The sequence below is a fragment of the Mastigoproctus giganteus genome, chromosome 7 (assembly GCF_048544385.1).
Source record: "Mastigoproctus giganteus isolate SK-2022 chromosome 7, ASM4854438v1, whole genome shotgun sequence".
Classification (NCBI taxonomy): Eukaryota; Metazoa; Arthropoda; class Arachnida; order Uropygi; family Thelyphonidae; genus Mastigoproctus; species Mastigoproctus giganteus.
Window position 1 is genome coordinate 105,212,982 of NC_143581.1, and position 18,285 is coordinate 105,231,266.

Consider the following 18,285-nt stretch of genomic DNA (forward strand, 5'->3'; position numbering starts at 1 on the left):
TCGGCAGTTGGCAATGATGGGTTGAGAGTGAACGGTTGTATTTAAGAAAGCTAAGTTCCCATGATGCTCCTGGTTATATGTGGAAATCTCAGGTGCATGAGATTCCAAGCCGGTGCAGTATTTTATATGTGGTATAAATGGTATTTTAAGTAATCTACAATTATCGAATTGTCATAATACAAAATACTTTAACTATTTAATGCACCTTTTGCTGCACCGTTCTTTTAATCTACGTTCCATGATGCCCCTCAACATGTCAAATTCTGGCTTGGAATCTCATGCACCTGAGATTTCCACATGTAACCAGGAGCATCATAGGAACTTAGCTTTCTTAAATACACACGTTCACTCTCAACCCATCATTGCCAACTGAAGATATGGATAACGAAAGCCACTTGTTATGGCTATTGGCCTATAGTATTAACCATTTATTTGCAACTATAATATTAACCAAGGACGAAGACGTGCACTTCTACTTCCTTGCGCATATTTTGCTTCTGTTTTTAAACCCCAACTTAGTTACTCCAAATTTAAATTAAAATTATCATCCACCCTATTCAAACATCAATTGTAGATTATAAAAAAAGGTGAGTACCATAATAAATTAAGCTATGCTATCATACTAAGTCAAGGTTTAGGCCTAAATGGATGTCAGATGAACTAATGAGACATATGGCAAAGAAGAAAAATGCATGGGATACAAATTAATGGGTGGCATGGAAGCCTATGATAGATATAAGCTAGTCTGTAGCCAAATCACAAAGGAGATTAGGCAGGCAAAGGCAGATTACGAGAAAATGTTTGGAAAAGGATGCAAAGAATCCTTTACCTATGTTAACTCTGTTCAACTATCAATATCCAGATTGGTCCACTGGATATTGATAGTTCAACTGTTGATGATCCTGCTCAGGTGGCTAACAAACTAAATGAGTATTTTACATCTACATTCACTCATGAGAAATTATTCAGGGAGGGGTAATGCCAGAGGTGAATTAAACTCTGGCAGTTAGCTAGATGATTTTGTAATAACCGAGGGGAAAGTGGAGGAGAAATTGTTGAAGATAAACATAAAAAAGGCACCCAGAGTGGATGGGATCTATCCAGTTCTATTAAAGGAGGCAGCAAAGGAAGTAAGTAAATCCTTGGCCATAATTACGAGAGCTTCTTTTGACTCAGGCAAACTACCGTTGGACTGGAGATGTGCAAATGTGACCCCAATTCACAAAGTAGGATCAAAGGACGACACAAGTAATTATAGAACTGTTAGTTTAACTTCTGTTCCTGGAAAATTAATGGAGGCACTGGTTAAAGAAGCACTGCAGAATCATCTAGAAAAGACTTCAGTTATAGCTCGGACACAGCTTGGTTTTGTTAAGGGAAAGTCTTGCCTGACTAATTTGATTGGATACTATGATGTGGTCACAAAGGAACTAGATGAAGGGAATAACTTTCATATCATATATTTGGATCTTAGAAAGGCTTTTGATACTGTTACACATGGAAAACTGTTGCACAAATTGGAGCAGTGTGGCATTGGAGGCAAATTGCTGCTATGGATAAAGGGATGGTTGAGTGGGAGAAGGCAGAGTGGTAATCAATGGACACTGCTCTTCATGGACTAATGTTATTAGTGGAGTCCCTCAGGGTTCAGTGTTGGGTCCATTGTTGTTTTCTGTATTCATAAATAATATTGTTGGTATATCAAGCTTAATATCCAAGTTTGCAGACTATACAAAGATTGGCAGGGTTGTTAAGGACACTAATGACAGTATGCTACTGCAACAGGATCTAGAAAAGTTGAGCAGATGGGCTGAGACATGGCAAATGAAGTTTAAAATTGACAAATATAAAGTACTACATATGGGAAGCAGTAACCCCATAGTAACATATCAACTCTGTGGTACTACACTGATAGTGGTAGAGAATGAAAAGGACCTGGGGGTAATTGTGCAGGCAGATATGAAGTTTTCTAAGCCGTGCAGACGGTCTGCAAGAGTAGATCATGGTGTCTTGTCAATGATATACAAGAATTTTTCTAGCAAGGATAAGGAGGTCATTATCCCCTTGTATAAGGCAATGGTCAGGCCACACCTTGAGTACTCTATACAGGTCTGGAGGCCTCATTTTAAGAAGGATGTAGAGCTGTTCGAACGAGTACAAAGAAATGCAAGAAGATCAGTGAATGGAACAAAGGGTTGCTTTTACGAAGAAAAGCTTAAGTTTTGCAAATTACAGTGTTTGGAGACGAATCACCTGCAAAGTGATCTGATTGAGGTGTAAAAAGCCTTAAATGGTTTGAGCATGCTCAATACTGATGGGATTCTTCCTCTTGCTCAGAATAATCACCTGAGAGGGCATAAATTCAAATTGAGGAAAGACAGATGTACGGAAGTTTGCCTTTAGCCAGCGTGTAGTTGGGCAGTGGAATAGACTTCCATCCTTTATTGTGGAAGTTGATAACCTAAATAAATTTAAGGCTGAGCTGGACAGGTATTTGGATCTAATGGAGGGATCAAATGGGAGTGTTTTTTTTTTTTTTTTGGCTGAGGCTGCATAAGCTTGCTTTCTTGCATCATATGCCTCTAGTAATGCTAATATTTGTAAACCTTAATCGATAACCAATTTTTCAACTGCATCATGAATGCAACTGTTCAAAACATGTGCTGGAAAACTTATACCAAACATGCAAACAAATTTTTCTTCTGTAACATTTTTAATTTTGCAAACACATTGTTGCCCTCTGAATTATGCCAAATATCACTAAATATTGTGTTACAATGTCCTCAAAAAATGCAACACAATTCTCCAAGTGACCATGTTTCCAAATACCTTAAAGTGTTTCTTTAAGATATTTAGAAATTATTTAGCATTAGCATTAGTAGAGGCATTTGATCCAAGAAAGCAAGCTTATGCAGCATCAGCCAAAAAAAAAAAAAAAAATAAATAAATAAAAAAAAAATAATAAATAAATAAATAAAAAAATAAATAAAAAATAACCACTTCCACTTCACGCCTCTATTCGTTTGAAATACCTGTCCAGCTGAACCTTAAACTTATTTAGGCTATCAACTTCCACGACAAGGGATGGAAGTCGGTTCCACCAACCAACCACCCGCTGGCTAAAGGCAAATTTCTCACGTCTATCCTACATCTGTCTTTTCTCAATTTGAATTTATGCCCTCTCAGGTGATCATTCTGAGCTAGAGGAAGAATCCCATCAGCATTGAGCATGCTCAAACCATTCAAGGCTTTATACACCTCTATCAGATCACCTCGCCGTTGCCTAGTCTCCAGACACTGTAATTTGCAAAACTTAAGCCTTTCTTCGTAAGAGCACCCCTTTGTTCCATTCACTAATCTTGTTGCCCTTCTCTGTACTCATTCCAGCATCTGTACATCCTTCTTGAAATGAGGCCTCCAGACTTGTATACAGTACTCTAGGTGTGGTCTGACCATTGCCTTATACAATGGAATAATCACCTCCTTGTCCCTGGTGGAAAAATTCCTATATTTCATCGACAATACACTATGAGCTACTCTTGCAGCCCGTCTGCACCATTCAGAAAACTTCATATCTGCCTGCACAACCACCCGCAGGTCCCTTTCATTCTCTACCACTGTCAGTGTAGTACCACAGAGTTGAAACGTTGCTCTGAGGTTGTGTTTCCCATATGTAGTACTTTACATTTGTCAATGTTAAACTTCATTTGCCACCTCGAAGCCAATCTTCTCAACCTTTCCAGATCCTGTTGCAGTAGCATAGTGTCAGTAGCGTCCTTGACAACCCTGCCAACCTTCGTATCGTCTGCAAACTTAAACATTAAGCTTGATATACCATCATCAATATCATTTATAAATACAGAAAACAACAATGGACCCAACACTGAACCCTGAGGGACTCCACTAATAACATTAGTCCACGATGAGCAGTGTCCATTGATTACCACTCTCTGTCTTCTCCCCCTCAACTACCCCTTTATCCATAGCAGCAATTTGCCTCCAATGCCACACTGCTCCAATTTGTGCAGCAGTCTTCCATGTGCAACAGCATCAAAAGCCTTTCTAAGATCCAAGTATATAATATCAAAGTTATTCCCTGCATCCAGTTCTTTTGTGACTGCATCATAGTATCCAATCAAATTGGTCAGGCAAGACTTCCCCTTAACAAAACCATGCTGTGTCTGAGCTATGACTGAAGTCTTGCCTAGATGATCCTGCAGTGCTTCTTTAACCAGTGCCTCCATAATTTTCCTGGAACAGAAGTAAAACTCACAGGTCTATAATTACTTGTGTCATCCTTTGATCCTCCTTTGTGAATTGGGGTTACATTTGCACATCTCCAGCCCATGGGTACTTCCCCTGAGTCCAAGGAAGCTCTCATAATTATGGCTAAGGGTTTGCTTACTTCCTTTGCTGCCTCCTTTAATATAACTGGATAGATCCCAATCACCCCAGGTGCCTTTCTTGTATTTATCTTCAACAATTTCTCCTCCACTTTACTCTCAGTTATTACAAGATTCTCTAGCTTACTGCCAGAATTGAATACACCTCTGGCATTCCCCTCGCTCAATACCTCCTCATATGTGAATGTCGATGCAAAATATTCATTCAGTTTGTTAGCTACCTGAGCAGGATCATCAACAGTTGACCCATCGATATCAAGTAGACTAATCTGATTCATCCCCTTCCTTCTAGAGTTTACATAAGTAAATAACTCTTTGCTGTTTTTCTTTGCATCCCTTGCCAAAGATTTCTCGTAATCTGCCTTCGCCTGCCTAACCTCCTTTGTATCTTGGTTACAGAACAACTTGTATCTATCATAGGCTTCTGTGTCATGTGTTAATTTGTATGCATCCCATGCATTTTTCTTCTCTGCCATATGTCTCATTAGTTCATCTGACATCCACTTAGGCCTAAACCTTCAACAATATTTCTTAGTTGGTATGTAAAGCCTAGTAGCGTCCAAGATAAGTTCTTTGAATGCTTCCCATTTTGAATTTGCTGTTGGTAACATCATCAGTTGTTCCCATTGTATAGAATTGAAATACTGTCTCAGTCCCTCGTAGTCGCCTTTACGAAAGCAATAACCCTTCCCTTTACCCCTAATGGTAGTTACCTCTTTGAGTAAATCCCACTTCAGCACACTGTGATCACCGCCACCTAGTGGTTCATTTACCATTGCAGATTCTTAATGCATGAAGAATCACTACTGATAATCAAATCAAGAGTATTACTCCCTCTAGTTGCCTCCCGAACATGCTGATGTAGAAAACAGTCATCCAATAAATCCACAAAAGCAAGGCTTTTGTGGATTTATTGGATGTGTGTGAGTGACCAGCCCCCAAATTCCAGTCAATATCTGGGAAATTAAAATCCCCCATTATAAGACTCTCTGATTTACTGCCCACTCTATTTCCCCGTACAGTTTCATATTATACTCAGAGTCATTAGGCCTATAGCACACTCCTACTCTCAATTTTGATCTCCCAATGCTTATGTCACACCAAACTGACTCGACACTGCACTGTCCAGCAATGTCAACTGGCTTCACTTCCTTGGATTTTCTGTATTTCTTAACTAATAGCATAACCCCTCCTCCCTTCCTACCCTTACTGTAGATATTGTACTCCCCAAATTCCAGTTCTACATTCCTTATACCTGTGTGACACCACATCTCTGAAATACCCACAATATCTGCCTTTGATGTTTTCAGCAATACCTCAAATTCATCAAATTTATTTACTAAACTCCTAGGATTGGTGTACACACAAGTATACATGCAGCTGTTCTTTTTCTTAGCTACCCTAACAAAATCTATGTGTTTATTTGTACCCCAATGATTCCCAGCAGTCTCTGAACTATCCTGCATCTTATTTTCCAGTCTGCGGCTCATTCCAATAGAAGCAGTCCAAGAATCACTTTCACCTCTGCCAGTGGCTACTGTTAATCTATTAGTCCTTGTATCCCCCTAATCTAGCAGTTTTCCGGCCCACCTAACACTGCCTCGATAGCATCAGCAAACATTCTTGCACCCTTTCTATTTAAGTGTATCCCATCCCTGTAGAAGCAGTCTCTCCTGTTAACATTTCTGCTGGTTCATATTGGTGCATTTTGTACATCAATTAATTTGGACTGTAAACCATCAATCTTCCAGTCAAAATATATTTAAATGAGAATTATTTTGTGATTACTTGCATCAGTAGAAACTCTATAGTTCCCAAAGCTGTTCCAATTGAGTGCTTTGCATTCACCATTTCTTAGCAATTTCTGAATCATGCAAAGTTCAGGCTGTTCAGGAGAAGAATGTTGCATATCGTAATTGGCTTGTTTCTAATTCTTTAGTTTCATTTTCTGCCTAAACCAAAGCTTGCAACAATTGTAAAGCAGTTATTAGCCAGTCCAAACTAGAGTTTGAACAGGCTAAGAGCAGAAAACTTGCTTCTTGTCCTAATGGTAGCCGAGCATTCTGGTCTCTTGCCAAAGCTATTGGCTGCAACTTTTTCCCATCTCTTCTCCCACCTCTGTCCAAACCAGATGGTTCTGTTGTCACTTCAGCCAAGGATAAAGCTGACCTGCTAGCATCTCATTTTTCTTTTAGCTTGTGCATTAACAATCTTGGTAAAACACCTCCCACTATTCCCAACATGCTCCATTCAATGCCTCCTGTGGTCTTCCGTCAAAAGGATGTCAGAAGGACTTTGACGAATCTTGATGCTAAGAAAGCTCCATGTCCCGATATTATTTCTTCATTTGTTCTCAAAACCTGTGCTCCTGAACTTACTCCTATTCTTTGCCACCTTTTTTCACTTTCTTATTCCAAAGGTGTTTTTCCTTCTGCTTGGAAATTTGCTCATATCCAGCCAGTTCCTAAAAAGGGTGACAAATCACTCCCATCCAATTATCGTCCCATTGCAATTACTTCTACTCTTTCTAAAGTAATGGAGAAATCAATTAACCGCCAACTCTTAAACTACCTAGAAACCTTCCGTCTGATCAACGATCGCCAGTATGGATTCCGTCAGTGTCGATCCACTGGTGATATTCTGGCTTATGTTACCCATTTATGAACTAATTCAATGGAAAGGTTCAGTGAAACACAAGTAGTTGCTCTTGACATCTCAAAGGCTTTCGATCGTGTTTGGCATAAAGGTCTTCTAAACACTCTTCCATCTTCTGGTTTGTCAACTGTTTTTAGTAATTGGTTATCCAGTTTTCTCTCTGATCGCTCACTGAGGGTGATGGTAGATGGTTCTGTCTTCTAACTTCTCCACTAATGCCGGTGTCCGGCAATGTTCAGTTCTTTCCCCCACTCTTTTCCTCTTGTATATTAATGACCTTCTTCGATTGACTGGAAATCCTATCCATAGTTTTGCCGATGATAGCACATTGCATTCCACTTTCCATTTTGAGAAACCTTGTCCTGCTCAATCAGCTTCAACTTCTCGAAAATCTGCTACGAATTCCTTAAATGCCAATCTTCAGGTAATTCTCCAGTGGGGCAAAGACAACTTTGTTGATTTCAACCCTTCTAAAACTCAGTTTTGTCTTATATCTCGCAGAAAGGATTCTTCTGCTCCTATGCTTATCTTTAGTGACACTCCGATTTCTAAGCAAAATGATATATTTCTTTTGGGGATTACCCTGACTTCTAATCTCTCTTGGCACAAGCACATTACAAATATTGCTTCCTCTGCATCTAAAAAACTTGGTTTTCTCTTTCGCTCTCGGCGTTACTTTTCTTCCAAACAGCTGCTCACTCTGTATGAATCGCAAATCCACCCTGCTATGGAATATTGTTTCCACATCTGGGGGTGATGCCTCCAAAACCTCTCTCAGGCTTCTTGATTCCATTCAGAAGAGGGCAGTTAGGTTAATTAATGACTCATCCCTAACAGAGCTCTGCACTCACTGTCTCATAGACGTACTGTTTCTGATGCATGCCTCTTCTACAGATACTTCCATGGGCACTGTTCTTCTGAATTAGTTTCTGTAATTCCTGCTCTCTCTTTGAAAACAATCCAAACACATGCTGCCACCAGCCAGCATCCATTTACTGTCCAACTTCAAACCTACAGACCCACCTTTTCATCTTCCTCGTTTATTCATTCACCTGCCGTTTTCTGGAACAACCTTCCTTCATACGTATTTCCTGAAAATTACAGTCTACAAAAGTTCAAGTCCAATGTCAACAAATATCTTCTTTCGTCTTCTCAACCTCCAGCCCAAGCACGGTACTAAGTACTATAGGTTCAAACACCTCTTGTGTTTGAGGTTTATATAAAAAAAAAAAAAAAAAGTTCTTTTGAGTAAGACTGAAGAATATTCCAGTGATTTGAAACTTGAGCGATACTTGACAGTGCGAAAGCCAAAAGCATCTTCTACTACAGCAACCTCATACTATTACTGGCTGGTTCCTTTTGTAAAAAATGTTAATTCTGATTTGAGATACACATGGCTTCTTGTGCTTTTATGTTTTCATAAATCAGCAGCACCTTTATTTGCTACTAACACGAATATGCCACAACCACATACATTCTGCTTTTGAATCATGATGTCAACCACTGGCAAAACAAGGAAACTTCGATTTTAAAAGAAGCCAAAATTCTGTGAATTTTGGCCTTTCATTTTGGCATTCTGAATGGGTCTCTGTAATAACTATATAATATTGTGATTGTTAATGTTAAATTAAAAATAACTAATTACTGCAACAAGCAAACAGGTTATAATTTTAAACTCAGCAGCATGTTATTTTTGGGTACAAACTGACTTCAACAAAGTCATAATATGAAGTGATTTCAATTAACATTGGTGAATGTTATTTTGTGATTTCAATTAACATTGGTGAATGTTACTTTGGATTTGCCTCAATTCCAAAGGGATGAAGAAATTATCACTCATCATCAACACTATCAGGTAGTAGGCCTGGTGGCTTGTTATTGTCTCCAGCCATCTTTTGGCATTCTCTTCCCCTTGGGATGTATTTGAGAATCTGACAAGGTATTCTGGTTTTATCCATTCTTTTCACATGTTTCACATTTCTGTCTGTACTGTTGGATGTATTCAGTTATGGATATAATTTCTAGTCTGTCTAAAAATTATCAGTGATGTAGAGTTCTACCCCACTGGAAATTATATTTCAGTTCAGCTCAAAATAAAATGAAATTTCAAAGTGGCTGCTTTCAAGTGAATAATTCAACCAACTGCACCAAAATCCAGACATTTCAACATTTGTAAAAATGTCCAGCCAGATACACAGTTTGGACATGAAAGACCAGACAAATAAACGTATCTAGTGGCAAATCTTCCTCACACAAGAATATAGATGTGAAATCTGAAAATCAACAATTATGCTATTTATATATAGCAAACTAATGTTGTTCATCCCTTTCCTTCTGGTGTAACATAAGCAAAGAATTCTTAGCCAGAGGCTAGTAAACTGCATTAGCATGGGCTAACACCTACAATGACTTGATTGCAGATTAGTTTATACTTACTATAGGTTTCTGTGTCGCATAATAATTTATAATTATCTCATTCATTTTCTCTGCATTAGTTTCATCCATTTGTCTAACTTTATTTGGGTGCAAACCTTGAACAATATCTCTTAATTGACAATAAAAAAAAAAAAAAAAAAAGGCTAACAGCTTCTATGAAGGGAAGTGGTTTATGGCAACTAATTCTAAAAAAGAATGACTTGGTCATTTGTTCGCAAGGCATGTTTGATGCCAAATAAGCAATCAACACAACCTCCGTAGTGGAGTGGTTAGGAGCAGGAGTGCAGTAGCACATGTTCTTTGAGTAGACTTGGGTTCAAGCCCCTGACTACTAAATACAGTCAATCTGCCTACGGACAGTGTGGCAGATTATGGTCCATTTCCCTCAACGTGAATTGTTGAAAAGGCTTCCATTCCGTAGTGGGTTGATAATGGCTGCAGTTTACCTTTATGCAATCAACCTATTACAACTCTAATAAATCGAAACAAAAATGGAAAATAGTGCATTACCATTTTGAGAAGATTGGTTTGGGTAGGTACTTGGGCCTATACGACTGCATCCAGTTTAAAAAATTAAAATTAAAAACTGGCTTCTGACAAATGTCAAGCAACTGCCAAAGTATTGAGCAACAATTTTTGCAGCAAAAATAAACTCCACCAATTTGTAAGTTTTTTGCTTTTTTTTTTTTTTTTTTTTTTGTCTTTTTATATGTACAAATGCGTGTTCAAGGACTGATCTGCATATACGAGGGAGCAAAAACTGGGAATAATACAGGCATTGAAGTTTGGAACCTCTACAGAGAAAGGCGCGGTTGTGGTGGCTCTCAACCCCATGATCAGACCTCTAAGAGGGTAATCACACTGAGGACAGTAAACCATAATCTGTTGCAGGGAACCTGCTGTCATGATATTAAATTTAAACATGTAATCATTAGTAGAATACAAAACACATTAATTAAAGTTATTACTCAAAACTATACCGAACAAACTGAAAGTTTTAATTATGCAACAGTAAACCATAATCTGTTGCAGGGAACCTGCGGTCATGATATTAAATTTAAACATGTAATCATTAGTAGAATACAAAACACATTAATTAAAGTTATTACTCAAAACTATACCGAACAAACTCTTAAGTTTTAATTATGTAACAGTAACGCTGTATAAAACAATATATTCAACTAATCTCGTGATTGCGCAAAAGCCATCCCCCGTGTATATTTATATATACATACCAGAAAAAAAGAATGCAATGAACAAAAACACAAAATTTAACTTCATAGTCAAAATCACGCCAAACACTACATGCAACTAGCCACAACTATACCGCACGATTAAAGTCACATGTAACAATCAGTTTAAAAAAATACTGAATTTTTAGTAACACTCCGAACAGCGCCAGAAGTGGCAAGTATCCAAAGTTCACAGCAGACTAGATATGATCACAAACCTGCAGTTATTATTATTATTATTATTAGCTATATGGTGCAAGGAAGCCTGAGGCTTATGCTGCACTAGCCAAAAAAGAAAAAATCCTCAGTTACCATCAGAGAGAGAGAGAGTGGTAGAAAGGAATCACCAAGAAAGAGAAGAATGATGATATCCGGCTCAGGACCCTGGGTGTGCCAGTCCCATACTCACCAGATGTGAGCCCCAGGGGTTAAAGTAATAGTTACATGGTGCAAGGAAGCCTGGGGCTTATGCTGCACAAGCCAAAAAAAAAAAAAAAAAAAAATCTGCAGGTTACCCTGAGAGAGAGAGAGAGAGAGAGAGAGAGAGAGAGAGAGAGAGAGACAAAAGTAGAAGGGAATCACCAAGAAAAAGAAAAATGATGATATCCAGCACAGGGCCATAGGTGTGCCAAGCCATACTCACCAGAAGAGAGCCCCCTTTTCCAGGCGTTTCACACTTAAAATCGATCAATTACTAGCAGAAGCTTATTATTGCAGAATTTACCTCTAAAATCCGCGTTCAGCATTTAAAATTCATAAAAGCAAAAGTGGGGGTAAAGGATTAACTACATTGAATTAAATAAGAACAGGCTCTGAGGGAAAATAAGTGCACCACCTTTTCCCCTGGTCGTCGTCTCTAAAAGAGTTGGCAGTTTCTTTTATAGACGAAAAGAGAAAAAACACGGTGCACTTCTTCTTCTTCCCTAGGGCACGTTCTTATTTAATGTAATGTAGTTAATCCTTTATCTCCACTTTTGCTTTTATGAATTTTAAACCTAAACACGGATTTCAGAGGTAAGTACTGCACCCTGGGACCCTGGGTGTGCCAAGCCCATTCTCGCCAGATGTGAACCACAGGGTGTAAAGCTTTTGCTAGTAATTCATGATTAACCGACAGTAATCCAAGCCCCGGGGTCGTGCAAATGGGTAAGGGGATACATTGGATGCTCCGCACCAGGGCCTCGATTTAAGGGGCCTAATCAAGGCAGAAATAAAGTCTCACCATAAATAAACGATGATCTTAACCTCCTCATTTGCATTCTGATCCCTAAGTACGTTTGCACAGCCCTGCCAAGCCCAAGCTGCAATTTTTTTTTTTTTTTTTTTTTATGAAACCCCCAAAAATGAGAGGTATTAGAACCTATAGTACTTAGTACTGTGCTTGGATTGGAGGTTGAGAAGATGAAAGAATATATTTGTTGACATTCAACTTGAACTTCTATAGACTGTAATTTTCAGGAAATATGTATGAATGACGGTTGTTCCAGAAAACAGCAGTTGAATGAATAAACGAGGAAGATGAAAAGATCGTTCTGTGAGTTTGAAGTTGGACAGTAAATGGATGTTGGCTGGTGCCTGCACATGTTCGGACTGTTTTTAAAGAGAGAAGCAGGAACAGCTGTTTGGAAGAAAAGCAACGAAAAGACCGAAATAGAACACCAAGTTTTTAGATGCAGAGGAAGCAATATTTCTAAGGTGCTTGTACCAAGAGAGATTAGAAGACAGGGTAATCACCAAAAGAGATATCAACTTGCCTGGAAATCAGAGTGTCACCAAAGATTAATCATACGAGCAGAAGAATCCGTTTTGCGAGATATAAGACAAGACTGAGTTTTAGAAGGACTGAAATCAACTAAAGAATTGGTACCGAATATTCGAGAAATTGAAAATATAACTGACAATTAAAATCCGTGACGGAGAAACAAAATCATTGACAGATTATACCGCAGTGCTTCTCAACATTTATGGGCTCATAGCACACATTAAAAATTATGTAAATTTTTCATCACACTTAACATGAAAATAACGTGAACTTTGCGGAACACTTTAACAAATACAGGGTGTCTCAAAAATATTGGTAAAAACTTTTAGGGGAGGTGGGTAACATCTAAAGGAATGTGAATCGCATAGGAACCCATAACCGGAAACGTCACGGGAAAGTAGTAGCAGAGGCACTAGAAGAAGAAATGACACAAGACCGTAATTAGTGGCAAACACCTATTTGACATAATATTAACAATGGGGTACGAGAGGGAGGCATTTCATGATGTTACAACAGATGCTCGAAGGTTCCACCATGAGATGCGATGCATGCGTGACACCGACGCAGCATGGATTGGCGGACATGGTCGAACACACCTGGAGTTTCTTTGACAGTAGCAGCAGCGCAGACGAGTCTCGACACGAGATCCATTTCCGCCTCCACAGGCGATTCTAACACGATTGATTTGAGGATCCAGTCACAGAAAGAAATCAAGGCTCGATAAATCAGGTGAGCGTGGAAGACAGGCATGGGGTCCACCACGGCCAATCCATCAACGCCCCTGTTCAAATGGTCACGAACACACCTTCCATAATTGGCAGGTACCCCGTCATATTGTAACCAAATCTCACATTTGCTGGAACATCATCAAGTAACCCTGGTAGAACTTGTTCAAGAAAGATCCGATATTTAGCGGAGTTCATGCGAGATGGTAACAGGAATGGGTCAACTAAGCAGGCAGTCACCGACCATACCTGCCCACACATTTATTACGAAGCGATGTTGTGCCGCATGGGGGTGCACACCGTGTGAGCTGTCGTGAGCCCACACATGAGCATTGTGCTGATTGAATAAGCCTTCCGGAGTGAAATAAACCTCATCCGTGAACAAAACATAGGCTGGAAAATTCAAGTCTTGAACACTTTCTTGGAGAAACCACTGCGCAAAAGCCACACGTGCAGGATGATCTTGGAGGAACAGTAACTGAATCCTTTGGAGATGAAAGGGGGTGTAAGGAATCGTCGTGCCAGACAAGCTGTACATGGCGATGAGACACTCCTAAGGCAGAGGCAACGGCACGTGTGCTGGTTGTAGGATTATTCAGGACGGCATTCAACACACTTTCTTCCATGGCGGGAGTTCGCATCGAACGTGGTCTGTCCGCACTACTCCTGTTACTTTTAAATGACCCATAATCGCACAAACTTTGATGCACACGTGCAAACAAACTGTGGTCCGGTACATGTCTCTCTGCGAAGCTTTCTCCATAAATTCGTTGATCGGCTCGTCCATTGCCCTCTGCTAATCCATACACTAGGTGCATGTCTGCCAGCTCACAGTTTGTATATCGATGCATGCTGTTCGTGCGGCGGCAACCGCGCCGTCTACCGACTTACGGTGATGTTTCCGGTTATGGGTTCTTATGCGATTCACATTCCTTTAGATGTTACCTACCTCCCCTAAACATTTGTACCAATATTTTTGAGACACCTTGTATAATAATAAAGTGATAATAAATCAATAAAGGAAGACCCGCTATATTTTAATTGAGTTCCAAGCCAAAGATTTTTTTAGTTGCCAAATATACAAATTGGAAGTTTTTGCGGAAATATTTTAATGAGATACCTGAGCAGAGGCGGTCTGGGCCAAAAACACTTTCCGGGGAAAACTTGCAGCGGCCTCATACTAGTGTTTATTATTATTATTATTAGCTATATGGCGCAACGAAACCTGAGGCTTATGCTGCACCAGCCAAAAAAAATTCTTAAGTTATGATGAGAGAGAGAGAGAGAGAGAGAGAGAGAGAGAGAGAGAGAGAGAGAGAGAGAGAGAGAGAGAGTGTGTCAAAAGGGAATCACCAAGAAAGAGAAGAATGAAGATATCCAGCCCAGGACCCTGGGTGTGTGCCAAGCCTATACTCACCAGATGTGAGCCTATGGGGTTATGGCTAAAATCATACTGGTCTTTGGCCCACCGGGGTTTCTCCAGTAAGTCTTATGGCCAGTCCAGTTAGGGTGTATTTCACATAACTTACTGTCAGTGGTCTCCAATCCATATCAGATTTTCCCATTTATTTGATTTAATATTTGTTAATGTCGAGAGTCCCAAATCACAACAATAAGCAGTGAAGCACTGCAGTAAAATTCTCAAGGCACGATTTCAGGATATTCATCTTTGATCGAAATCCAGAACGGATCTTGGGAGACTTCGGTATGTTTCGTTTCAAACCTTCGATTCTAATCGTTCTTCTTCAATCACTGTGAACTCTAAGCCAGATAAGGCAAACATAAAATAGTTTAGCACCAAGTCAAAACCTCTCTATGTTCAGCGATGGAAAATATTTTTCAATGTTTTTGAATGTTCAGGTACGAGAGCAGCAATATCTGTCTTAGGTATTAAGGGAAACATATCAGGATTTCCCCTTCTTGCTCTGTAAAGGAACTTCAGCAATCAGCAGATTTTTTTTTTAATCCTAGTACATTGTCTTTAGAAGTTAGGATGTTAAGTCTCTTGCATACCGGTATCCAAGCTATTCAAATGGATGAATATTTCAGCCAGATAAATGAGCCTCGCACACTACAGTTCATTATTTATACATAAAGATTGTTCTTTTCTTCTGATTTAAGGAAACTTTCATTTAGTATTTTCCATGATATACGCGAAAAACAATACCTTTCCCCTTGACAGCCATTTTACTTCTGCGTGTAAAATTAAACATTCGTGTTTAGCCTATAGGGCACATAAAGTCGATTAAAGTGATTTTTAAACGTCTTCATTTAATGTAATTTACCATTAATACAGCCTAATCTAAGCCTAATTTTAGTTCAATACCTAATTTTCTTCCCACAAGGCACATTATGTGCAGAATGCAATGAGCAAATCGAATTCGGGTTTCATTTCTCTAAAAAGGAAATAAAACCTCTTATGTGCCCTATCATTAATGGAGTACCATTAGGACAGACAATCACTCACTCACTCACGAATGACATCCATGAAACTTCTAATTTTTCTAAGTAGCAAGTAAAAGTATCAAAAATGTCTTTACTTCTGGTATGTTCTTTAAGCTCTTTTAGCATTAGCAATAGTAGAGGTATACGATGCAAGAAAGCGAGCTTAGGCAGTATCAGCCAAAATGGGGGGGGGGGGGGTTCTCCCATTTCACCCCACCATTCATTCCAAATGCCTGTCCAGCTCAGCCTTAAATTTATATAGGCTATTAGCTTCAACAAAAAAAGATAGAAGCCTGTTCCACCAATCAACTACCCGCTGGCTAAAGGCAAATTTCCACACATCTATTCTACAACTATCATTCCTCAATTTGAAACTGTGCCGCTTCAGGTTCTCAGTCTGAGAAAGTGGAAGGATCCCATCAGCATTCAGCTTGCTCGACCCATTCAGGACCTTATACACCTCAATCAGATCACCTCACAGGTGTCTACTCTCCAGGCACTGCAATTTGCAGAACTTAAGCCTTTCTTGGTAAAACCACCCCTTTGTTCCGCTCACCAATCTTGTTGCCCTTCTTTGTGCTCGTTGTAGCAACTCTACACCCTTCCTAAAGTGAGGCCTTCAAACGTGTACACAGTACTCTAGGTGTGGCTGACCATTGCCTTGTATAACAGGATAATCACCTCCTTGTCCCTGCTAGAAAAATTCCTATATATCATTGACAAGACTCCATGACCTGCCCTGGCAGCCCGTCTGGACTGCTCAACGAGATTCATATTTGAGTGCACAAATACTCCCAGGTCTTTTTTTTTACTTTCCTCTTCCTTGAGTGTAGTATACTACAGTATTGGTACGTTTCTCTTCAGTTATTGTTAACTAAATGCAGCACTTTGCATTTTTGAATGTCACACTTCAGTTGCCATTTCTCAGCCCATTTTCCCAACTTATCTAGATCCAGTTGGAGTAAAATATTGTCTTTACTGTCATGCCATTAACAACCCTGCCAACCTTTAAATAAACTGGAAACTTCGACATTAAACCTGATATACAATATCACTGATAAATAACCACAAAACAACAATGGGATAAAAACCGAACCCTGGGAAACTCCACTAATAACATTTGTCCACGAAGAGCAGTTTCCATTGATTACTACACTTTTTCTCTCCCACTCAACCATCCCTTAATCCATTGTAGCAACTTACCCTTAATACCATACCTCTCCAATTTTTACAACAGTCTTCCATGTGCAATATTATCAAAAGTTTTCCTGAAATCCAAATAAATAATATCAAAATTATTTTTCCATTCCGTTCCTTTGTGACCACGTCATAGTATCCAATCAAATTGGTCAGACAAGATCGTAATTTAACGAACCCGTGCTGTGTCTTAACTATCACTGCAGTCTTGGCTAGATGATCCTGCAATGCTTCTTTAACCAGTATTTCCATTATTTTCCCCGGAACACAAGTTAAACTAACTCGTCTGTAGTTACTTATGTTGTCGATACATTTGCACACCTTCAGTCCACGGGGACTTCCCTTGACTCAAATGAAGCTCTCATAATTATGGCAAAGAGTTTGCTTATTTGCTTTGCTGCCTCCTTTAATATAACTGGATAGATCCCGTCCACTCCAGGTGCATTCCTTATGTTTCACATCAACAATTTCTCCTCCACTTTCCTCTCAGTTATTACAAAATCACTTCGTTTCCTGTTAACGTTTGATATACTTCTGGCACAACCCTCATTGAATAACTCCTCATGCGTGAATATAGATGCAAAATATTCATTCAGTTTATCAGCTACCGGAGCATGATCATCAATTAGCATTAGAATTAGCACATAGAGAGGCATTTGATGCTAGAAAAGAAGCTTTTGCAGCATCAGTCAAAAAAAAAAAAAAAAAACGACTCCCATTTCTTCCCTCCATTCGTACGAAATACCTGTCCAGCTGAGCCTTAAATTTATTTAGGCTATCAACTTCCACAACAACGGATGGAAGTCTGTTCCACCAGTCAAAGACCCGCTGGCTAAAAGCATATTTCCGCACATCTATCCTACGTCTGTCTTTCTTCAATTTGAATTTATGCCCTTTCAGGTGATTATTCTGAGCTAAAGGAAGTATCCCATCAGCATTGAGCATGCTGAAACCATTCAAGGCTTTATACACCTCTATCAGATCACCTCGCCGGTATCTTGTTTCCAGACACAGTAATTTACAAAAGTTAAGCCTTTCTTCTGAAGAGAAATCCTTTGTTCCATTCTCTAATCTTGTTGCACTTCTCTGTACTGTTTCCAGCAGCTCTATATCCTTCTTGAAATGAGGCCAACAGACATTTATACAATAGTCAAGGTGTGGCCTGACCATTGCCCTATACAAGGGGATAATCACCTCCTTACCCCTACTTGAAAAATTTCTGTATATCATTGACAATTCACCATGTGCTACTCTTGGAGACAGTGTGCACTGTTCAGAAAACTTCATATCTGCCTGCACAATTACCCCCCGGTCATTTTCATTCTCTACCACTGCTAGTGTAGTACCTGTAGTACCACAGAGTTGGTACGTTGCTCTGTGGTTGCTGTTTCCCATATGTAGTACTTTACATATGTCAATGTTAAACTTCA

The 18,285-nt window shown here is 39.4% G+C and overlaps 1 protein-coding gene across 2 annotated transcripts in view; it reads right to left on the bottom strand.

Annotated features, from left to right (window-relative positions):
• LOC150083123 (retinoid-inducible serine carboxypeptidase-like) overlaps nt 1-10,845 on the bottom strand; it is a 316,995-nt gene extending 306,150 nt beyond the window's left edge. For both annotated transcript variants that reach the window (XM_090377053.1, XM_090377052.1), the window contains exon 1: nt 10,730-10,845. In XM_090377053.1, the coding sequence (XP_090233179.1) occupies nt 10,730-10,775 (46 nt within the window). In that variant the 5' untranslated portion in view covers nt 10,776-10,845. The remainder of the gene's footprint in view (nt 1-10,729) is intronic.
• Between the last annotated feature and the right edge of the window lie 7,440 nt (nt 10,846-18,285).